Source organism: Rhinolophus ferrumequinum, chromosome 8, assembly GCF_004115265.2.
Source record: "Rhinolophus ferrumequinum isolate MPI-CBG mRhiFer1 chromosome 8, mRhiFer1_v1.p, whole genome shotgun sequence".
NCBI classification, from domain to species: Eukaryota; Metazoa; Chordata; class Mammalia; order Chiroptera; family Rhinolophidae; genus Rhinolophus; species Rhinolophus ferrumequinum.
Window position 1 is genome coordinate 64,230,488 of NC_046291.1, and position 25,565 is coordinate 64,256,052.

Here is a 25,565-nt window from a genome sequence, read left to right on the forward strand (position 1 = left end):
TATTAAAAGCAACAAGAAAAAGCAGTTAGTTACCTACAAGGGAGCTCCCATGAGACTCTCAGCTGATTTGGCAACAGAAACTTTGCAGGCCAGAAGCAATTGGTACAAAATATTCAAAGTGATAAAAAAAAGCCAGAACCTCCAACCAAGATTACTGTACCCAACAAAGCTATGACGTAGAATTAAAGGACAGATAAAGAGCCTCCCCAAAAAGAAAAAAGCTAAAGGAGTTGTTCATCGCCACCAAATCAGTTTTACAAGAAATGTTTAAGGGACTTTTTAAGAAGAAGAAGAAAAAAGTATCAAAATATGAATAATAAAATGGCAACAACTACATATCTCTCAAGAATTACTTCCAATGTAAATGGATTAAATGCTCCAATGAAAAGACATAAGGTGGCTGAATGGATAAGAAAACAAACTCCTTACATATGCTGCCTACAAGAGACACACTTCACATCAAAATACTGAAAGTGAAGGGATGGAAAAAAATATTTTATGAAAATGGAAACATTAAAAAACGTCTTGGGTAGCAATACTTATACCAGACAAAGTAGACTTTATTACAAAGGCTATAACAAGAGACAAAGAAGGACCCAGTGATTCCACTTTCCGGTATTTATCTGAAGAAACCCAAAACACTAAGTTGAAAAGACACATGTATCCATATGTTCATTGCAGCATTATTTACAATAGCTCAGATACAGAAGCAACCTAAGTGTCCATCAATATATGAATGGATAAAGAAGAGGTGGTTCACATATACAATGGAATATTAGTCATAAAAAGGAATCTGGCCATCTGCAACAAAATAGATGGACCCTAGAGGGTATTATGGCAAGTGAAATAAGTCAGACAGATAAAGACATACCATATGATTTCACTTATATGAGGAATCTACAAAACAAATGAACAAACATAACAGAAATAAATTCTTAGATACAGAGAGCATTTTGATGGTGGCCAGATAGGGGATTTGGGGGCATGGGTGAAAAAAGGAGAAGGGATTAAGAAGTAGCAATTGATAGTTACAAAATAGTCATGGGGATGTAAAGTACAGCATGAGGAAGATAGTCAGTAATATTGTAATAATCATGTTTGGTGTCAGACGGGTACTACATTTATCGGGGCAATCACTTTGTAAATTATATACATGTCTAATTACTATGTTGTTCACCCAGATCTAATATAATATTGCATGCCAACTGTAACTGAAGAATAAAAACAATTATTAAAAAACTTAGAAGAAAAATGTTTTTGATCTTGGGTTAGACATTTCTTAGATGACAGCACCGAAAGACAATCCATAAAAGAAAATATTTATGAATTGGAATTCATCAAAATTAAAATCTCCTAATTACTTGAAAAATGCTGTTAAGTGAATGAAAAGACAGGACAAACTTTTTGCTGGGAGATAATATATGCAGGACACAAACTTGATAAAGCATTTGAATCAGAACATACAATGAAGTCTCAGAACTCAATTATAAGGAAACAAAGAACCCAATAAGAAGTTAGCAAAAGTTTTGAACAGATAAAAAGAAGGTATTTGAATGGAAAAAAATCAGAACAGAAATGCTCAGTGTTATTAGTCATTGAGGAAATGCTTATTAAAACCACAGTTACATGCCACTGAATACCTATTTGGATAAAAAAAAGAAGAAAAATAAAAACCCAAGACAACAAACAAAGATGACAATACCAAGGGATGGCAGGAATGCTGAGTAACTGGAACTCTCATACATTACTGGTGACATTTAAAATGGTACAGTCACTTTGGAAAACACTTGAGTAATTTTATATAAAGTTAAACATGTACTTTCTATAAAACAGTAATCTCACTCCTGGATATTTAGCAAAGAGATATAAAACTTACATAAAAATTTGTATATTAATATATATTACTAGCTTATTCCTAATCAGCAAAAACTGGAGGAAAAATAATCTTTTAACTAGTGAACGGACCAATAAACTGTTGTACATTCGTTCAATGAACTATCGATGTATACAACAACATGAATGAATCTCAGATGTCTTCAGGCAAATGACTGAGGCCAGAATCAACAGGCTGCACTCATTTATCATTCTAGAGAAGGCAAATGGGTAGGAACAGAAAACATTGCTTGCGGTGGGCTGTGGTAGAGGTAGGGGTTGTCTAAAAGGGTGTAGGAGGAAATTTGGGAGGAAGAGTGATTGAACTGCACTTATCAAATCTCGTAAGACTGTCTACCTAAAAAGGACGAATGTTACCATATGTAAATTACATCTCAATAAACTTAACACTCCTCCCCAAATGGGAAGGCATGTGTGTGAACTAAGAAGTCTTTTATAAATCAGGAATTCAGCAGATGATGTTTCAAATTGGTTAATCAAGAATAGCAGTGTATGACTCCGGGTGGTGAACACACAATGTAATTTATAGATGATGTGATACAGAATTGTACACCTGAAATCTATGTAATTTTGCTAACAATTGTCACCCCAATAAATTAAAAAAAAATTAAAAAAAAAAAGAATAGCAGTATATTTTTAGAGTTAATGTACTAACAGAATGTCTTAAAGAACAATGAAAAAAAACAGTTAAAAGTGGGTGCTGCTGGGAAGTGAGACTTAGGTAGGTGTGCATCACTAGACAGATGCTTTTCATTTTCATTCTTCCTATACTATTTTTTTCTTACTGTGTGCATTTATAACGTTGATTAAACAAATAAAAATATTTTAATCTTACAAATAATTGATTTACCTTTGTTATATAACTTCTATGTAAGTAAGGAATTTCTGTATATGTTAAAATGTGGCTTGTATGTATTATCTCCAGTCTGTGAAATGGCATAAAGTAGATAGACATTCAATCAAAATATGATAAGCTAGCTCTGTTAGGTTCATTAACATGGAGTAGTAATTTCTTCTCTTAGCAAACTAAATTACAGCTGAGGAACATTATCCACACATAGATAAAGCCCTTTGTAAATGCAACATGACTCACCTGCTCTTTTAGGTGAAAGCATTTGGTTCAACTTGAAAGGTCATTTATCACCTACAAGTGGAGCACTTATGGGCTGTTTGGGCTCTTTTAGTTGGTTTACTATAGCATTAAGCTTGCTTATGGAGAATTGTGCTTACGTCTGCAGTCTATACACAGCCTCATTAATGCATTAACCAACCTCATTTTGCTGAGTCATATTAGAGGTACCCCCTTCTTCAGTATAGTGAAATGCACACAATGGGCAGTCAGCGTTTTCTTGATTGTCTTCTACACAGTCAGGGAAAGTCACTCTGCGGGTTTTGACTCTCTTCCAAGACAAATTAAAAGATGAGATGAAAAGTTACAGAAAGATCATCAGGCTAAGCTAGTCTGTTGGTTTATGTCCCAGAGATCAGCTGTTTCCAGTGTAGAGTGGGAGTCATTATGTGATACTCGTGTGTCTGAATTTTCAGGGACAGCCCTATGTTCAAATATACTAGCCTGTTTTTAGACTATGAATTCCAGTTTTTGTTCCTGAAAGTAGAGTTGCTGTAAGTTGTGGGATAACATGGCAGCCAGCATGTGGGTGTTCACCAGACTCCACTATCAGTATTATGTTAAAGGTCTATGCAGAAGAGTTGACTGAACATATCCCTGTGATATTCTCAATGACAACCTGTTAACTAAATACTTTGAAAGAGCAAGAAGTGACTTTAACAAAATAATGTTAGTGTTAGTTTCTGATTATTTTCATGTGTTCATTATGGGAAATTAGGGGGAAATATTGAAAATTATAAAAATCATCTTTAGTTCGATAACCTCAGAGATAACTGCTGTTAATATTTTAATGTTTCTTCTTCTAGTTTTTATTTCTATGTATATTATGTAAATTAAGATTATATCCTGTATGTTTTATGATTCTACTTTTTATTTCATATTCATAATGAGAAATATCCACTCTTACTAAATATTAAAAGCAGAATATTATGCCATTTTACGTATTATCAAAATTTATTTAAATGTGTTGATTTGGAGACTTTTAAGTTATTTCCACTTTTTACTTTTGTGAATAATACCTCTGCAGTGGGAATTTTAAGTGCAGTGGGAATTTTAAGTAAAATTTTGTTTTTTGATTGTTTCATATATAGGAAGTGGAAATACAACTCAAAGATCATACATTTTTTAGGACCCTTGAGACAAATATGTCATGTTGTAAAGTAGAAATTTAATTGCTCCCTTCTTGCCATTTCTGGGTGCTATAATTTACAAAATAATTTCCAATTTGGCAAATGAAAATTGTATTAACTTTCCATTTAGTATTAGTGAGATAAATCCTTTTTTAGTTTTCTTTTTGTTCATCTACTTTGTCCATTTTTTTATTGACAGATATTTGTCAAACTCAAGAAATGATTGAGAAATGAAAAGAATTAGTGTAGTAACCATTGGGAGAGCTCATATTCTAGATATTCCTTCTCTTTGATCATGCTCAGATGCTGAAGTTTTATTTGTGTTTTCTAAATTTTTTTTTTTTTTTTAACAAAAATGTCTGTTTTGTGTTTGGAGCTCCTGATTTTATCACCTTAGTGTGGCAGTGTCACTACGAAAGAAAAGGTTCATTAAAGCCCGAAAGGATTGTCAGAAACACGGAAAAAAATTATTTTTAAGGAGTGTGGTTTAGGCCTTGAATGTTGAGCTCTCAGCAGCTCATGACTTATAATAGCAGGAGCTTAAGTTTTAATTTTTAATTTTTTAATTTTTTTCAAAGATTTTATTGGGGAAGGGGAACAGGACTTTATTAGGGAACAGTGTGTAAACTCCAGGACTTTTTTTTTCCAAGTCAAGTTGTTGTCCTTTCAATCTTAGTTGTGGAGGGCGCAGCTCAGCTCCAGGTCCAGTTGCTGTTGCTAGTTGCAGTGGGCGCAGCCCACCATCCCTTGCGACGTGCTCCAACCAACTGAGCCATCTGGGAGCTCAATAGCAGCTCAGCTCAAGATACCTGTTCAATCTTAGTTGCAGGGGGCGGAGCCCACCATCCCTTGCAGGACTTGAGCAATTCAACTGACAACCTTGTGGTTGAGAGCCCACTGGCCCATGTGGGAATCGAACTGGCAGCCTTTGGAGTCAGGAGCACGGAGCTCTAACCGCCTGAGCCACCGGGCCGGCCCCAAGTTTTAATTTTTTTAATGTCTGCTGTGTGTCAAAAGATTTTTTAAGAATATCTTTTAATCACATAAAAACTCTGTGAAATGGGAATTATTATCTGTTCTTCACCAGTGTGTAGTCACATTGAGGGAGGTGGAGTCACTTTCCAGGCCATGCAACTGATTTGCAGAGCTCAGGGTTTCAACTACAGATGTGGAGTCGTCCAAAGCACAGAATCTTTGCATCACACCTCGCTGAATTCCAACAATGTTAAACTCAGTGAAAAGAGCTACAAAGATAAGGTTGTTGTTTGTCTCTTTGCTATTGTTTTGTGTTCTGTATTGTCTTATACTGGCTTATCACAAGACAAGTAGCAAAACTCAGACAGGATAACCTACCTTAGACTTGTCTTTTGTTCTGGCTAATATGAATTCTTTCAGACTTCTCCAATTTCTTTTTATATTTCTTCACTGTTATTTTGTTCAATAATGTTTTTATAAACAAAAGGAAAATATAATTCCAGGAAAAGCCATGTAACCCACCTTCTAAAGCAGCTATGATAATCCTGGAAGTCTGAGAATTATATATATTTTTAATAATATGGATTTCAACAATTTCTCTCCTGCTTTTCAGCTCCCACTCCCACTCATCTTCTTTGAACAGAGGAGCAGATGATGCTGCCCTTTTTTATGTTTGCACAGTGCGAGTTCTTCAGAGTATCTAAGCTGAACCTTTGAGTCTTGGGGTCAGTGTTGGAAAGAGGCCCAGTTGGAATCAACCTTAAAAACTTACCCTATATCACTTGCCCTCCTTTTTGCCTTTCAACTCTTCACTTGCTAATCTATTTTTAGTTAGATCAGTTCCTTACTTTGTATAGTTTCCTTTTTTATTTCTAGATTAATAATTATCTATTCCTCACCATATCTTATCATATAAATGAATAGCTGTGGATTGTGATAGAAATTTCTGACAAGTGAGCCCCTGAGAACTCTTGAGGATTTTAACTTTTCAATTTTCTTTGCTACTTTCATTCTAAACTTGAGACAGTTTTGTCTCTTTCTATCTGCATATATTCTTAGCTTGGTTGTTCAACAATTAATTATTGATTATTTACTTTTTCCTTTACCGATTATTTTTAATTGCCTCCTTTAAACAAGTCTGAGTTTCCTTAGCTTTTAAAACCTTATATTTTTCCATTAAGTTTTTTTTTGTAATTTTTTCCTTCTTTCTGAAATAGATTATGTCACATGCTGCTGCTCTCCTTTTATTACCAAATTCTTTGTGATCCTCTCGCATTTGGTTTCTCTTCTCTACTTGATGGTGATTAAAAATATAAAATTAGGCTTCTATGATTTCATGGACCTGCAAAGCATGAACTCAGATTATTCACTCAGTCTGTATCAGACTGATACAGTATTGTCCTGAACAGTTTTCGTTGTGAACTTTGACTCTAGATAGCAACTTCTTTGTTCTCTGGGTATGTAATTCCTCAGCTTGCTCTTTCTATTACTGCATGGTGGTTATTGGTGCATTCATCTCTTTAGGGTCACAGAACTTTAGAATAGTTAAAGATCACCTTTAAATTCTTTCTTGGGCAGAGCAATTGAGGACACAGAAGCCTCAAAGGTCACATTCATAGAACTAGGCTTAGAACCCCAGGTCTCTGAACGTGGACCTTAAATGCACTAGACTGGATCAGAACTATACATTTCTTTTCTTCACTCAGATTCATTTCTCCACACAACAGAGTAGCAATCTCTGCTTATCGCTACATGATGTTTCTGGAAATTGTGTCCTCCAGAAGTTGGTTATAATTGATTATTTTTTCCCATGGAAACAATATTAAAATAATATGGTAGGATCCTGATCAAGAATTAATCAAGTAAATCATAGGTTTGACAAACAATACGTTGTACTCAGGCCTATAGTAATCTAAAAGTTGTATCTCATCCTCGAAGTCCTGTAATAATACACCTAAATGTGCAGGTTGATCAAATACAGTGTTAAGCTCTGTGCCCCAGTACTGGTGGAGGCATTACAGAGTGAATTTCTGGCAGGTGAATGTTTGCCTAGTGTGAGCTCATTGAGTTGAGCCCAGAAGGCCCAGCAGCCCATTCCCTAAGCAAGGAAGTCCCTTGGTAGCCAGATACCCGATCTGCCACTGTTAGCATTCTTGATAGCTTGGAGTGGATGACTATTATTATTTGGCTTTTTTCAGTTTTCCAGAATATTCCATATTGAGTAAAAACAGCACAATGGAAGATTGCCTTTTTCATTTTAGAGAGCATTTCTATGTGGATTGTGGCCATTGATTGTGAACAAAACAAAGCACAGGCACCGGTTGAACACTCAAGTTCCACTTTTTGATGCACACGCAGCCCCCAGATTAACAATTTGTGTCATATAAAGACAAAATCAACGTAACATTATAAAATGCAATTGTTTTTCTACATATGAAATTTAAAAAATATAACCTTGATCTTGGTAAAAAATCAGTCCTCACTTCTGAGATCTATGCTCTTCCTCACTTGGATATTATAATGACCTCCCCACCTCTTTTTTTTTTTTTGAAGTGATGGCAATAGAAAGCGCTTTTTATTTATTTTTTTCTCTTCAATGTTCTTCCTAGAGAAAGCAAACATTCTGGTTGAGTTCCAAAATTGTTTTTGAAATTGAGCTGGTGGGTGAAATCCGCAGATCTGGTAACCACTGCTATCAGGTATGATTGCATGTGTGGATCAACATAACAGCTATATGACCAATAGGACCTAAATTCATAGGCAAACTGTAATAAGTATTAAGGGCTTAGTTTTTCTTATAATTTGGAAAGACTTCATTAACTGTATTAGGACAGTTGGAATCTTTCGGATCAAGCAAGAGATTCCTGTTAATAAATTCTGATCTATCAGGCAGTGGCTTTCAAAGCCATTCCCCCAGGCTAGAGCTGTGATATTCAAAGGGATTGGAGAGCAGAGTGCCTCTTTTCCAATGACAAAGCACATTCAAGTCACCACTGGGTTGATTTGTTTCTAGACAAGCTATACATTTTATTTCAAAATCTCAAATAAAAGAACACTAAGGGTATGAAATTTTAATGTTTATTTTAAGGAGACATGGGTTTTAAAAATGTTTGAGAAATACTCCTCTAGAGTTGAGGTCATTTTGTGAAAAATAGCCTAGCCCTCTCTCTGTTGTGGCTAGATGGTACCTGGGTGCAACTGGAAAGCGTCCAAGGAGTAAGTCTCTTTTGGGCGGACAGGGTGCGAAGTCAGCCAGGAGCTGATGGTGGATGGAATTCACTCATGCCAATATGCTGCTGAAAGCCTGGGGGTCCCAAGGACCCCAGGGAGGGCCTACAACCTGATCAGACGAAGAAGAGGTTGAAGCCCCTGGGCCCTGCATAAGGCGAGGGCTCTCAGTCCCAGCCTGCAACTCCAGGGAAGGTGGCTGAAACTTCCCAGCCAGCCGCAGAGTCCAGGGGCCCTGCCAGGGCAGTGCCCTGGATATGGAGATTCCTGTGGGGACATGGAATGGAATTCCATCTGGGGAATGGATGTGACCAGAACCCATTTGCAAATTGGGAGCAGGTTAGTGCCCATACATTTCAGCTTCACCAAAGGAGGTATTTCTCCACTGTCAGATGGGTGAGGACTGCTGTGGTTTCCCCAGGCTGGTGGGGACTGACTGGATGGTCTTTGAGGCCTGCTGAGAGGGTGAGGTGAGGCTGGTACAATGAATGGGGGAGGGGACGGGTCTGGGGATGGCGAAGAACAATTGTGCTCCTCAAGATTCACCTCGAAGATGCCTTCCCTACCTACCCTTGCCCTCAACCCCAGCTGGATTAACCAGTGCTCAGTCTCTGCGTCCTGATGCACCATGTGCACACATCCCTGACTTGGTTTGTCACACTATCGTAAATCCTTTAATTCTACACCTTTAGGGAACGCTCTTTTGGCTTTCCTCCCTACCTCCCTTTCTTAACTCTTACCGTAGTGTTTGACATGTAGTAAATACTTGTAATGGTTAATTTTATGTGTTGACTTGGCCATAGTAGCCAGATATTTGGTCAAACGCCAATCTGGATGTTGCTGTGAACTTTTTTTTTAGTATGAGATTAACATTTAAGTCAGTAGTCTTTGAGTAAGGCAGATTATGCTTCATAATGGCGGGGGGCGCAGGGGGTCTCATCAAATCAGTTGAAGGCCTTAAGAGGAAAACAAACTGAGCTCCCTTGAAGAAGAGGGAATTCTGCCTCTACACTGTCTTCAGACTTGAGCTGCAACATCAGCTCTTCCCTGGGTCTCCAGCCTACTGGCCTAAACTTCAGACTTTGGAATTGTCAGCCTCCACAATCCAGTGTCTGTGTTGGTGACATTCGAGCTGAGACCTGCGGAATTAGATATTAGGTTGGTGCAAAAGTAATGGCGGTTTATAAATTGCAGAAACCGCAATTACTTTTGCACCAACCTAATAGAAAAGAAGAGCATGATGGGCAAAGAGAATAACCACATCAAGGGCTGTGAGCTGGGAAAGAGCTTGTTATTTAGAGGTATTAAAAGGAGACCAGTGTGTCTGGGGCATTCAGTTATAAGAAATGAGGTTCAAGAAGTGGGAAGAACCCAGACCTGCTAGCCTATTAGGATATAATAATGATTGTGGATTTTGTTTTATTCTAATGTAAGTGGGATCCATTGAGTATCACTCTTTTCCTAAATAAAAGACAATGAAATACCTCAGGATTGAGGGAACAGTTTGATGAGGCACTACTTCAGGGGCCAACATAAGAAAATAACTTCTCAAATTCAGTAAGAATTTCATGCAAGGGCAGCAGAAGAAATGTGTCCTATGTTTAGAGACACGGTGTTCTTTGACATGATGCTTTGAGGTGGGAGACCCTGCATGGGGTCGTTTTCTACCTTACATGGCTACAGTCAAAGTCTAAAGTTGTGATTGTTTATACACTGTGACTGAGGGATTAGGCAAGTCTGGATGTCTAGCCCAACTAAGAAATGCTGTGAACTTTCCTTCAATTTTTCCCATATTGTGCTGATATTGGAAACAATATTAAATTCCCATATGATACAGGACAAGATAAATCATCTTTAATGTCAACTGAAGAAGTTTCGTTGGATTATAAACCAGTAGCATCCTCTCACCCACTGAAATATCAGTGAATGAATTTGGGATACAAACCTGACCTTCTTTGAGTGCTCCTATTTCTAACACCAGCTCTCTCTTTTTATCTATGGTATCATAGATAAGATAACCCTAAAGTTACTTGTATTGAGAATTGGGATGTGAGCTCAGAGCAGCCGAGGGCTATAAAATTGGAAGGGTCTTTAGAAATCTTCTAATCTACTTTCTGATCTTATGATATTTCAGGTGAAGAATTTAAGATCTGGGGAGGTTGAGACATTTGTCTGAAGTTAGGTGATTTATGGTAGAGGTGGTGGGCTGAAACCTCAGGTTTTATTTAATTCTGCTTTTGGACGGAGGACCTTCAGAATGGCTAGTACTATAATTCAAAATATTCTGGACTCTTACTAAATTGAGCCCTGCAGCTGGAAGTGAAAGCTGTTCTGGACAGAATCCCTCCAGTGAGGGTGGTTCCATCACTTCTCAGCCAGAAGGGTAAGGTCCTCTTGAACAGGGAAACTAATTGCTGCTTTGCACAAAGGGATGATTTTCCTTTATGCTGGGTATCTTCCCATATTTTAGAAGTTCTGAATTTCCTTGGGTACAGCCAAATAAATAGGATTTATAAAAGTTGAATCTCTATTGAAAGTTCATTTGGCCGAAAAGTTTGCATTTATATTGCCCATATTTTATAATGCTGGTTTCTCCCTCTATTCTGTTTTTCCTTACTGTTAAGAAAGGAAAATGCTTTTGAATAACCACATGACAAGAAAATAAAGTTTGAAAAGGAATAGAAAAGGAAAACAGATCTTTACTGATTTCCTTTGCACCTGTCTGGCTTTGTCTCACGTATACTAGTATTAGTGTCCTGGCTTCTTTCCTCTTGCCATACTTTTCATGTTCAGCACACTGATGAGTTTGAATTGTTCCTATTGTTAACTCAGAACCCTACAAATGATGAAAAGATTACATATTCAGTAGGTCAAATTTAAGAGTTTTCTGAAATTAAAAAACAATTTTGTGTTTAATAGCCTGCTCTAAAATTAGGGAAATAGAATCAACTAATGTCTGGAAAAAAGGAAAGCACATGTGTCAGAAATTTATGTAACACACTGGTCCATCGATATTTTATCATATAGACCCAAAATATAGGAAACCTGGGAAATATATAACCAACTTATTGAAAAATCATACCTAATGCAAAATAATTAGTATTTCCCAAGCAAATATTTGACTTTTTAATAAAAATAGCATGTAAATACAAATTGATAAATTTGGTTCTTTTTTTTTGTAGTCCGATAATTTTCACATTTCTGGAACCAGGGTGTGCTTGCTATCACATGTAAATATGGATGAAAATTTATTTTCTGGTTGATTAGGAATGTGCACATCCTTTGGTTTCATGTGGGTAACAGATGTCTTGTGGGTAACAGATGTCTTGGCTTTTAGAGACTAATTGGCAAAATGGGGGAAAGGAGATAATTAAAGGGGTGGGAGGAGACACAGGGAAAGCGCAATCTTCCTTGTGGGGAAAAATCTAATAGACCTCCTTATTACGGGTAATTACCTCCTTCTTCAACTTCATTTGCTATCTCTTTCCATATGACTCAAGTACAGTATAATGGGAAAGTATAAAATAAAGAAACATAAGGCTGGACTACTGTCTGCTAACAACCAGATTTATCCTGTCATGGAGTAGTCTAGTGTAATTGACTCATTGAACAGCAGTTCTTAAAGAAACAAAATATGAAAGCATAAGTCTAATCACTAATGGCAACTTATGTTTTAATTGGCAGCACCAGGGTTTATGTTGAGGATGGTTGACATAAATATAGTTTAATTATATATCAAATGTGGCCATATAGTGGATTGGAGGGAAATGAGAAAATGGAAGACTAAATGTGCTGGATGTTAGAGAGCTACATCTTAGGCTCTTTTAGTTTGCTCTTTGTTTCCTGTTAGTGCTATAGTGCTGCCAATTGACCTGGAATAAATGAGAACACTTAGCAGATGTTTGAAGCCATTATCATCAACAAATTCTCAATTTTCTCACTGTTTTCCATTGTGCAACATTTAAAGTAAAGTGTCATTTACTATATCTTAACTATATTGCCTAGATCTATATTGTCCTTCTGTTTGATACCCTTTACTTTGAAGTGAAAGAAATTTTTATAGCCTGTTAAACAGTCAGTGAGTATTCATATGATTCCTTGATGAGAACTATTATGTAATCGTTTTTATAAAGCCCTAGCAGAGAGAACGTATCAGGTTAGGGACTTAGAAGCTTGCACTTCATACAAAACTCAGACAACCTGAACGGTCAGATTATTTATGATTGATTATTATTGATACAAGGCACAAGCTACTGACTTTACTTGGACCACCTGTCTCCTCAAAAAATAGGCAGGTAGAATCTGTTTAAAAAATATCAGCTATTTTAAAGGGTAATTAGGACAATACAGATAAAAATCTCAGTTGTTACTTAACTATTAATATCTTCCTGCTGTCTTATAATTATATTTTGTTCACAGTTGTTAGAAACTGGAAAGTGGGAGAATGGTTTCTGGTCCCCCTTTTTTTTTAAAAAAATCAGTTTTGGTAGGATAGAAACAACATTGCTTGAGTAGACTTATGACCACGTTAATTCAGTCACTTGATATTTTTGAGCCTTATTTCATTATCAATAAAATGTAGACAAGTAACTCCCACAGTGGCACTGGGAATTATACACAATGATAAACACACAAGAGACTAACATGTGTTTAGTTGTTGAGTACTTTATAGTTGTCTTTACTGAGTGGGTCCATATTTCTTAGTTGCTTTGGTTTCTAGGCTAGACTTCTTTTGGAAATAGAAAATTCAAGGAGATTTTGATGAGATTCTGAAAATTCAAGGAGATTCTAATAACACATGGTTTGAGATTGTGTGTCAGGAGAATTAGCCTTCATTACTTCAGCCCGTTAAAATATGAGATTGAAGAATAACCATAGTGGAGTCAGTTTCTTGATGTCAAAGAATTTTCCATATTTTTAAATTGTGCAAATCCATAAATTATAAATTCATAGAGTCATAAAATGTTGGCACCATATGAGACTTCAAGATTTCCGGGTCCACTACCCATCTCTCAGTTTATTTCCCATTTTCAGAGGAAGGCACTGAGACCCTGTAAGGTTAAATATCTTCTCTACAGTCAATCAGCAAGTGAGTGACTGAGCTAGGACTGAGACTTTCATCTTCTCCTGAACTTTACCTGACTATCACCAGACACCACTCTGCTGTGTGACTGTCTAGGTTTTAGCGTGAACCATTAAAATAATGGTTTTGAGAACATTGAACTTCCTTGGCGGAGCAGAAAGAAATGTATTTCTTGTTATGCCTTTTAAATGGTCTAGTTCATTCAGCCATTCCTTTACATATTACAAATATATTTCGATTATTTGCGTGGTTAACTAGCTTGATCTCCTCCAGTAGGTGAAGACACAGTCACGAATATTTACATAGTACTTCCTAAATACCAGGCATTGTTCCAAGGACTTTACACATGCGTATACTAACTAATTTATTCTTTACAACAACATTATGAGGAGGTCTATTCTTCTTATCTTTCATATGAGGAAATGGAGGCATAGAGGGACCAAGTAATACCCAACATTACAAAGCTGGTATAACCATGATTTGAAGTCCTTTGTCAGGTTGTAATTGGAAGATGCTGGAGAGAGAGATTTCACTTTTAGAAGACACCTGGGTGGATGGATTCTTATTATATGAGTTGTCTTTTTTTGCAAGGAAAGTGACTTAAAATTCACAGTATCTAGATTTTATATATCTAGTTCTAGTGGGTCCCAATCAATCTAGATTATAAGATGCCAGTCTAGTACATAAATATCAACATCAAAAAATATTTATTTATATTGATCACCATTGGAATAAATAAAAGAGTGAGTTATTATGCTTGGTCCAATGTTGATAACAAAATAGCATTTTATTTTACGATTGAATTTCTCTTAACACATAGGAATAAAAATGTTTAAAAGGGTGATATTTTGCTGGTCAGAAAAAATTATCAAAAGAAGAGATAATTTCTATTGATATGTAATTTGTTCTTTCTTACTTATCTAGTTATATTGGAATATTATCCATATTTGCTCTTATACTGGTATTTGAAGTTGAGTATAAAAATTTCCATTTATGTATCAAATATTTTACAGGTATAAAATCAACTCCAATTTGACTAATTAGTAATTTAAGGACTTTAATTTGAATAAAAGTGATTGTATGGAAAATTAGACATTTAGATAATTGTGGTGGGCAGTTGTGATTTAAGAAAAAGTTCATTAAAGTGATGCAAAAGGCTTATTCAGTATTGTACTATGTAAAAACAATATGATTAAGCAAATTTAAATAAATTGCTCACAACCACTGGACTTTTCATGCTGACAGATATTTTACATCAGAACAGACATACTGCGCAAGGAAAGTGTGAGTTAATGTGGGGAGTATGTGTGTGTATGGTAAATGGGGAATGTAGAGAAAACTTATGTAGGGAACAGATTAAGTTCAGTAAAGCCTAATTTCTGAAAGTTTTATTGCTGTCGGTATATGAGATTCTACAATTGACGTGTTTTGCTTTTTTGAATAGATGTGTTCATTAAAGAAAATTGCCTGAAGGCCATGGTCTATGTTCAAATAACTTTCATTCTAAGATGTATTGTTTAGTGAAGAGGGGGAAGTTTAATGGCTCATCAATGCCTTAAAGGTACGATGACAATAACAATAATGTTAAAATATTACATAATATACAACATGTAAAGAATCACACTATTTTTTTAGAGCTGTAGATATCTATGTTTAGGTTTGTGTTTAGCACATTCACTTGAAAGTTTAGAAGGAGAAAGAGTAAATGAACAGAATACACTGGATTGTTTGGTTACACAGCTGTTGTAACCACAGTTTAATATTCTGTAAGTGATGCCAGACAGTACCCCTTGGTTGCTGTGTTACTGTATCCTAGCGATTCATAGAAGCTATTGATTTAGGAATGAGCTGACTGAGGTAAAGAAGGAGGGATTTAGACATTGGATGAGAAGATCGTTTCAAAACATAACAGCAACTGGATAAATTCATAAAAATACAAGCAAAGTAAATGATGATTGGTCAAGCCTGTTTAAGAAAACACACGGCTGAGAAGGAGTAACAGCAGTAGCATGGGTTTATCTAGTGCTGTTTATTTAAACCCTCCCTCAATTTTCATTAAGATTGAATTTTACACTCAAGTATTATGAAACAGATTTGTATGATGTCTTTTGTATCTTAAAGCGTTTTTTACCTTTCACTTTGCAGGACTGAAGTGTGTATGTCTTTTGTGCGACTCTTCAAACTTCACCTGCCAAACAGAAGGAGCATGTTGGGCTTCAGTTATGCTAACCAATGGAAAAGAGCAGGTGACCAAGTCCTGTGTCTCTCTCCCAGAATTAAATGCTCAAGTCTTCTGTCATAGTTCCAACAATGTCACCAAAACCGAATGCTGCTTCACAGATTTCTGCAACAACATAACACTGCACCTTCCAACAGGTAAGGGGTTTACCTTTGTTCATTCCAAATTTAATTTTACTCTTGGGAAATCATAAACACAGTAGAAACCAACATTGTTTTATGTTTCTTTAAATAAGAAAACCAGTTTTACTGTTCTGTAAAATTCTCTAGAGCCTAACAGAGGTTGATTTTTTTTTTTTAAATTGTGCAAGACTCAAAATATTGACAACAGCATTACAATTTTGAAGAAATTTGTCCCCGTGAATTATATTTTTGGAACTGATTAGTGGACCTAAAATAAATGTAGATTTTTATGGATTCTTTTAAAGGAAAGATATTGAAATGTGCAATAAGGGGGAAAAGAAAAATACAGCAAAACTAAAGCTAATAGATTCCTAACTTTTATGGAGACAGAATCTTTTTTTTTTTTTTTTTTTTTTTATGGTTACCTCTGCATAGCTTCTTTGCCAGCACTCATGTGAGAGCACTCATTAGCAGAAAGAGGCAGAATGGAATTATTGGTCCGAAATATTCCTACCATTCCCCCAATATCATGGCATTTATCCCTATTTACATGATACTGAAAGTCTTAATCTCACTTTTTATCAGTAATCTGGAATTGGAAAATTTGAGAAATAAACACAGGGCAAGTAATTCAAATTAAAAACTAACTTATGGCATGAAAATATTATGTTAGTGAATCTTTTTCAAAATTTATTCATGTCATAATAATTCAATGCTTACTGATATGTTAATATCTATACACAAAGTACTGTTATCCAATCTCAGGTATTCATATATCATCATATCAATATTCAACTATAGTATTTTTAACCTATTTTAAAAATAAATTAGTTGCTTCCCTTTTTTACTGAAGAACATTTATTTTATGCAGAACCTTGGAATCACTACCACAAATGAAAAACCAGTTTACTTGCCATAAATAGAAGATAACTATGTAAACAGACAAACATTGCTATTGCGTTCCAGTGTTTTTGTTTTTAAGAGAGAGGAAAGAGGTGTTAAATACATACTAGCACAAAATGAGGCTTTTTGACACATAATAAAAAACTAGGAGAACTAGAGAAGAAATCATCATGAGGTTCAATGTTATTTAATATCATATTTGGTTTACTATTCCAATTCATCTCAAGAATCCTTAAAATCATGCCACCACTGGTACTTGTCCAGTTCTTTGGGAAACACTGTTCTGACCTATATATTGCAACCTGAGAAGTTATACTTGGCATATTTCATCCCTCGAAGCTACCTACAGTCTTGCTTATTGGACAACAATTATTCGCTCTGTCTCAGATTCCATAGATTCCTTGGTTTGGTAGTGACCTGGCATCTATTCTCGACACTTTCTTTACATTTTCTTCCCTGGTTATCTGTGGACTGGAGACACCCTAAAGTGAAGGGTGTCTCCCTATATTTGATGATTGTCTTACCCATGGCCAAGATCTAAAAGATTAAGGAGGGGAAGGGAAGTCTCATGAGTCCATGGCAGTGGTTCCTTGAATGTGTCTTCTCAATAATGAACTATCCACAAGACCACATTCTGCCAGTCTCGTACCACATTCTGAGGTACAAGACAGTACTTTGACTGCAACAAAAGGGCTTGGAGGACAAATTAAATGGTTGATATGCATGTGGGCAAATTAAAGGTACTTAATGCAGCTGGAATGTAGGGCCTCCCCATTTCCAGCCCAACTCCTACAAACTCAGCCTAACTACTGAGGAGACAATATTCTACTCTCAAGTCTAGTCAAGGACCAGTCTTTCCTTTTTAAAACACAATTTTATTGAGATATGATTTAGATATAATGAAACACACACATTTTAAGTAGACAGTTTGATGGATTTTGACACTTACATACACTCATGTAACCACTACCACATTTCCATTACCTCAAAATGATCTCTCAATCCCCACTTTCATTGCAGTTAGATGACTAATTTATTTTTCCGTCACTGTGCATTAGATTTATTTTTCCTAGAGTTTCACATAAAAGGAGTCCTATGAAAGATATTATTTTGCATTTGGTTTCTTTCACTCAGCATGTTTTTGAGATTTATTCATGCTGGGGGTATCAGTAGCTTGTTCCTTTTTTGAATCTCTGGGTAATATCCCATTGTATGACTACACTTCCATTGGTTTTTATTTATTTTTTTATCCGTTTGCCCATTGCTGGGCAGTCAGATTGTTTACATTTTGGGACTCTAATTAATAATAAGCTGTTGTGAACATTCATGTGCATGTCTTTAGATGCATGTTTTCATATTTCTAACCTAAGAGTGGAATTTCTGGATTATATGTAATTATAATCTCCCAAATAGATTTTAAACTGCTTATACTATTTTAGATCCCCAGGAGAAAAGTGTGATAGCTCTAGTTAGTCCTTATTCTTGCCAACACTTGGTGTAATCAGTTTAAAAAAATACATTAGCCATTGCAAGTGCTTGTATAGTGGCATTTCATTGTGGTTTTAATTTGCATTTCCCTGATAACTAATTATGGTCAACTATATTTACATGTACATATTGGATATTTGTGTATCTTCCTTTCTTAAATCTTTTGCACATGTTAAAAAATTGTGTTATCTTCCTGTGGTTGAATTGAAGAATTCGTTATATATGCTCAATACAGGTCCTTTATCAGATGTGTGTATTATGACTATTTTCTCCTATTCTGTGAATTGCTATTTTGTTTTTTTTTGAAGATGTCTTTTGCAGAGCAGGAGATTAAAATTTGATGGAATTTAATTTTTTTAATAAAAAAGGATAAATACAATTTATCTTTTTTTATTATTATCATGGTTCACTATTTCATGTCCTAATTAAGAAATTTTTTTCCAAAAGCCATAAATATTTTCTTTATAAGTTTTAACATTTCAATTTTTACATGTAGGTCTATGTTCAGTTCAACTTAACTTTTGTTTTTGTGTAAGGTTAAGGAGGAATTTTATTTTTTTCCAAATGGATATGAATTATTCCATTATCATTTATTGAAAAATTTATCCTTGCAATCACCTTGGCATTTTGAAAATAAAGTGACCATATATATGTGGGTATATTTCTAGCTTCTTTATTCTGTTCTTTATTCTTTATTCTGTACACCGCTACCAAATACGGTGATTATCGTAGCTTTATAGTAAGTGTTACAATCAGGTCTTGTGACCCCTGCAACTTTGTTCTTTCTCAAAATTGATTTGCCTATTTTAAGTCCTTTGCATTCCCATTTAAATTTTAGAATCAGCTTGACAATTTTTATGGAACACATGCTGAGATTTTGATTAGATTGAGTTGAATATATAGATTAATTTGGAGAGAATAGTTATGTTAACAACAATAAATCTTTTGATCTATGAACATACTATGTTTTTCCATTTACTTGTTTTTTCTTTAATTACTCTTAGTGGCATTTGTAGTTATCAGAGAACAGGTCTTATACATATTTCATTGAATTTGTCTCTTAAGTATTGCCTCTTTTTGTATGCTATTGTGAATGGTATACTTAATGTCTCAGTTTCTAAATGTTAATTGCTAATGTATGAAAATTAATCTTTTAGAGCCACCTTATTTCCTGCAAGCTTGCCAAAATAACTTATGTTTGTTCTAGTAGCAGCTTTTTTTATTTGATTTTTTGGGGCATTTTTACATAGACAATCATCTTATCTGTGAATACAGACAATTTAACATTGTCCATTCTGATCTGTATGCATTTCATTTCTTTTTCTTGCCTTTATTCACTGTGTAGCACTGCCACTATGACGCCTAGGAGGGATGAGAGTGAAGTTCTTTGCCTTTTTCCTGGTTGTAGGAGGAATGCATTCACTCTTTTACCATTAAATATGATGTTAACTGTAGGTTTTTTGTAGATGTCTGCTATCAGTGGAGGAAATTCACTTTTATTCCTAGTTGAGGGGACAGTTTTTATTGTGAATAAATATTAAATTTCATGAATTTGAGATATCACATGATTTTTCTTTTTTGGTCTATTGATAGGATGGATTACATTGATTTTCAAATATTTACTTATAACAGGGAAGATATGTATTTTCTAGCCAGTAATTAATATGCCTACAAAAAATCCTATATGATATTTAATGGAAATCAAATTTTTTTTTACTTAAACGAAGAATGTGTTTCTGTTAATGACATTGTATGGTAAATTGACATTAAACTGAATAGGAGTGCATGTGCAGTCATCTTGTGGCAGGCTGTTCTCTCTGTGAGGCAGCACTAAATGGTATTAGCTGTATTTGGAATACCGGTTGTTTGGAGAGGAGCTGGGAATCTCCAGGCTGAGCACTGACCAGCCAGTGCCAAGAACTCCGCTATTCCCGTGTCATCAGTGCGTGTGATTGATACCCTCTGCTCTGCCTAGTAGGGATTTATCGATTCTAAATGTGATTACATATATATGAAATATATAAGAGCACTCTGAAAAGTAGATAGTGTGACATTTCTGTAATACTTAATACTCTGCACCACTTTCATGAGCAAAAGAAGGAAAAGTTAGGAGGTTACCAGAAGAGTTTGGAGAAAATCTGAAAATTCCCTTTGAGGTTCCAGCTGAAAGCCAAGTGGATCTTTGCTTTTTGGCTCATTCATTCATCACCTCAGACTGTGGGGCCATTTTTGGATGGTTGTCTTGATGTAAGTGTGGTAACTCTTGTCATATTTCAGCTGGCCCTCTTGTATCCTTACATCCTGTGCATAATGATTGGGCTCTCGCTTCATTTCTTTGTGACAAAGTTCATACCTTGAATACAGTTTGTGACATTTTTTATCCCCCATTTCTTCCCTGCTGGTTCCCTAGTAACTTGGCAATTGCAGAACTATAGGTAGTTACTCATGCTTTCTTAAAAAGCCTCTTACATGTTTGTAATCCCTAAAGCCTTAGACTAGTGGTTTTTATACATGTTTCCATTGTGACACTCAGAAAGACATAAATTTTATATAATTTCTCCCAACCTGCATTCACACACAACTGAAAGAAGAATTTTAAAAATATTCTTACCCTTAAAATGTGTAAGGTATTCTATGCTCTTTGATTAAGTAAAAATGTTGGTCAGACCACACTAATAGGTTGTGTTCATAGTTTCAGAAGCACCATTTTAATTGATATTTAAAATGTGGTGATTTTAAATGGCTCAAGGACATTTATTATTTTAATTCAATAAAAAATCTTTTAAGAATCTGATTACTATTTTAATTTGAAAAGTTATTTTTCTTTCAAATGGCCTTTAAAAAAACCTTCTTATGTATCCACTTTTAATACTAAATTATATTAGGTTTAAGTTTAATTAATTCAGATCTTTGTAAGCAATATTTGATTTAGATTCTATTAAATTTAGTCACTTGCCCGTAAAAAAGTACATTCTTTTTTGACATTGCATGTGGGTTTAATTTTTAGGAGTTAATTTTTTTCTTTTTACACTTTATTTATTTTAACATTCAATAATATTTTATATTAATTTCAGGTGTACAGCATAGTGGTTAGACATTTATATAATTTAAGAAGTGATTAGTCTAGTACCCACTAGGCACTATGCATAGTGATTACCATATTATTTGACTATATTCCCTATGCTGTACTTCACATCCCCATGACTCTTTTGTAACTACTAATTTGTACTTTTTAATTCCTTTACTTTTTCCACCCTGCTCAACCCCCTCCCATCTATCATTCCAATACATCTACTACCCATCTGACACCATACATAGTCATTACAATATTATTGACTACGTATATTCCTTATGCTATACCCTAAGTCCCTATGACTACTGTGTAACAACCAGTTTGTACTTCTTAATCCCTTCCCCTTTTTCACTCACCCTAATCCCCTTCCCATCTGGCAACCATCAAAATGTTCTCTGCATCTATGAGTTTGTTTCTGTTGTGTTTGTTTATTTTGTTCTTTAGATGCCACATATAAGCGAAATCACATTGCATCTGTCTTTCTCTGTCTGACATACTCCACTCAGCACAATACCCTCCAGGTCCATCCATGCTACCTCAGATGGCAAGAACTCATTCCCATTCATGGCCGAGCAATATTACATTGTATGTATGAACCGCCTACTCCTTGTCCATTCATCCGTCATCGGACACCTAGGCTGCCTCCACATCTTGACCATTGCAAACAATGCTGCAACGAACACACGGGTGCACATGTCCCCTCAAAGTAGCATTTTGGGTTTATTTGGATAAATATCCAGAATTAGGATCACTGGGTCCTTCTTTGTCTCTTGTTATAGTCTTTGTTTTAAAATCTGTTTTGTCTGGTATAACTATTGCTACCTCAGCTTTTTGTTGTTCCTATTTTCATGGTAAATGTTTTTCCCATCCTTTTTCTTTTAGTCTCTGTTTGTCTTTCGATTTGAGGTGAGTCTCCTGTAGGCAGCATATGTAAGTGTCTTGTTTTCTTATGCATACAGCCACCCTATCTTTCCATTGGATCATTTAATCCATTTACATTGAAAGTGATTCTTGATAGATATGTAGTTATTGCCATTTTATGATTCATATTTTTGATCTTTTTTGTTTTCTTCTTTTTAAAGAAGCCCCTCTAACATTTCTTGTAACACTGATTTGGTGGTGATGAACTTCTTCTTTTTTTTTTAATTAAAGTTTATTGGGGTGACAATTGTTAGTAAAGTTATATAGATTTCAGGTGTACAATTCTGTAATACCTTCTCTATATATCACACTGTGTGTTCACCACCCAGAGTCAGTTCTCTTTCCATCACCACATATTTGATCCCCTTTACCCTCATCTACCACCACCCTCCCCCCTTATCCTCTGGTAACCACTAAACTATTGTCTGTATCTATGAGTTTTTGTTTCTTTATTTGCTTATCTTGTTCTTTTGTTGTTTTCAGTTTTACATACCACATTTCACTGATATGTGGTATGGTTCTCGACTTTTTCTGTCTGACTTATTTTGCTTAGCATAATAATCTCAAGATCCATACATGTTGTTGCAAATGGTACTATTTCATCTTTTCTTATGGCAGAATAGTATTCCATTGTGTATATATACCACAACTTCTTTATCTAATCATCTATCAAAGTACACTTTGGTTGTTTCCATGTTTTGGCCACCATAAATAAAGCTGCAATTAACATCGGAGCACATATACCTTAATGGATAAATGTTTTCAGATTTTTTGGATAGATACCCAGGAGAGGGATTGCTGGGTCATATGGTAATTCTATTCGTCATTTTTTGAGGAACCTCCACAGTGCCTTCCATAGCAGCTGCACCAGTCTGCATTCCCACCGACAGTGTATGGGGGTGATGAAGTTCTTTAGCTTTTTCTTTTCTGGGATGCTCTTTATCTGTCCTTTGATTCTAAATGATAGCTTCGCTGGGTAGCGTAATCTTGGTTGTAATCACTTTAAATACTTCGTGCCAATCCCTTCTTGCCTGCAAAGTTTCTGTTGAGAAATCAGCTGACAGTCTTAAGGGAGCTCCCTTGCAGGTAACTAACTGCTTTTCTCTTGCTGCTTTTAAGATTCTCTCTGTCTTTAAATTTTGGTGTTTTTATTATAATGTGTCTTGGTGTGGGCCTCTTTGGTTTCATCTTGTTTGGGACTGTCTGCACTTCCTGGGCTTTTATGTCTGTTTCCTTCACCAGGTTAGGGAAATTTTCTGTCATTATTTCTTCCAATAGGTTTTCAATTCCTTGCTCTCTCCCTTCTTCTTCTGGTACCCCTATGATGTGTATATTGGTAAACTATCCTCATTTTTTGGAGTGTTTCTTTTTGCTGTTCTGATTGGGTGTTTTCTACTACCTTGTCTTCTAAATCACTGAGTCAGTCCTCTGCTTCATCTAATCTGTTGATTCCCACTAATGTATTCTTCGTTTCATTTATTGTATTCTTTATTTCTGACTGGTTCCTTTTTATGTTTTATTTGGTCTCCATTTTTATGTTTCCTATCTCTTTGTTGAAAATCTCCCTGAAATCATTGAGCATCCTTATAACCAGTGTTTGGAACTCAGTGTCTAGTAGATTGCTTGTCTCCATTATGTTTAGTTCTTTTTCTGGAGCTCTGTTCTGTTCTTTCATTTGGGACATTTCTTAGTCTCCCATTTTGGCTGTCTCCCTGTGTTTGTTTCTATGTATTAGGTAGGGCTGTTATGCCTTCTGGTCTTAGTAGATTGGCCTTTTATAATAGGTGTCCTGTGGGACCCAGTGGTGCAGTCTTCATGGTCACCTGGCTAGTGCTCCAGGTGTATCCCTTTTGTGAGTTGTGTGTATCCTCCTGTTGTAGTTGAGCCTGGGTTGTTGTTTGCACATCAATATGAGGGATTGACCCTCAGGCTAATTGGTTATGAAGACTGGCTGTGACTACAGTGGAGAAGCAATGATGCAAGAGCTGACCCTACAGAGCATTGTTCACTTTAGCAGGGCTCTGGTGCCTGTCCAGTGTGCTCTTTGGGTGTGTCGTCCTTGGAGGTGGCTTGATCTGAAGCTGGCCACCAATGTGCCAGTCCTAGGGCCTCCTTTGAGGGGACCCACTGCAGGTCAAGTTTAGCCAAAGCCTGTGCCCTGTCCAGGACCACCTGGTATGAGCCACATAGCAATCTGCAGCTGACCACTGCCTGCACTGTGCTTGGAAGTTCCTCAAGAGGCCAATCTGCAAACTGAGGCCGGCTGTCACTAGTATCGGGCTTAGAGCTGCTTAGCCAGAGATACGGGACATGCTGAAGCTAGGTGCTGTTTTTTCCATTTTGTGAAAAGTTGAGAGAGTTTGTTAAAGTCCACAGCATGAGCTAAGACAGATTGTTTGCATGGAAAAGCCACTGCAGGTGGCTTAGGTGTGCCTGAAATTTGGGTGGGACAGGGTTTCAGGGAATCACTAAGGTGGGACAGATGAAAGGTGATAGCCAGTTTGATGGAGACTCTGATATGGCAACTGCCTTCCTCTGCACTCAGGAAGGGAGAGGGCTCAACAAAGAAACAATGGCTTTCACCACCTCCTCCCTCTGGGGGAAAGCTGCCCCTACAATCCTCACCCTGAAGCCAGACAATTAATTTCCTCCCCATATGTACCTGGGGTCTTTCAAGCTGTTGCTCCAGTGCTGGTGCTCAGAGCAAGTGAGTCCATCAGCAAAAAGTGTGTGTGGACACTTTAAGAGGAGTACATAGGACTGCAGCTGCCCTCCATCTCACTCAGCCACAATCTCTGCTGGTTTTCACAGCCAGAAGTTATGGGGACTTCTCTCTCTGGCACTGGAAGCTTGGTCTGTGGAGACTGGTGTGGGGTTGGGGCCCCTCACTCCTCCGGGGAGGGGGTGATCTCTGCATCTGAGATAGCCCTCCTGATTTTTAATGGTCACATATAGATGTGGGACCAGCTCATTTCATGTCTCTGCCCCTCCTACCAGTCTCAGCATGGCTTCTTCTATATGTCTGTAGTTGTAGGGCTTTTGTTCAGCTAGACTTCAGGCAACTCTCAATGATGGTTGTTCTGTAGTTTAGTTATAACTGATGTGGTCCTGAAAGGAGGTGAGCACAGCGTTTACCTACTCCACCATCTTGACTAATCAGGAGTTAAATTTTTTTGATAGAGGTAATTTTATAGTTTGGTAGAAATATATAGAAAACTTGCTCCCTTCCCTGAAACATATTGAAATAGATATCTTTGATGTAACTGGAGTGACCTTCCAAAATCAACTATTATCACAAATATTTAGAGGTGTTTTTTTTTTTCTACATAAAACTTGAAAGACAATTTCCAAAAACAGCCATTTATTTGACTAGTGCTTTAG

The 25,565-nt window shown here is 36.2% G+C and overlaps 1 protein-coding gene across 1 annotated transcript in view; it reads left to right on the forward strand.

Annotated features, from left to right (window-relative positions):
• The window catches only part of ACVR1C (activin A receptor type 1C), a 78,771-nt gene that overhangs the window by 12,206 nt on the left and 41,000 nt on the right, over window positions 1-25,565 (forward strand). The window contains exon 2 of the mRNA XM_033111318.1: window positions 15,584-15,814. Coding sequence (XP_032967209.1) covers window positions 15,584-15,814 — 231 coding nt within the window. The remainder of the gene's footprint in view (window positions 1-15,583; window positions 15,815-25,565) is intronic.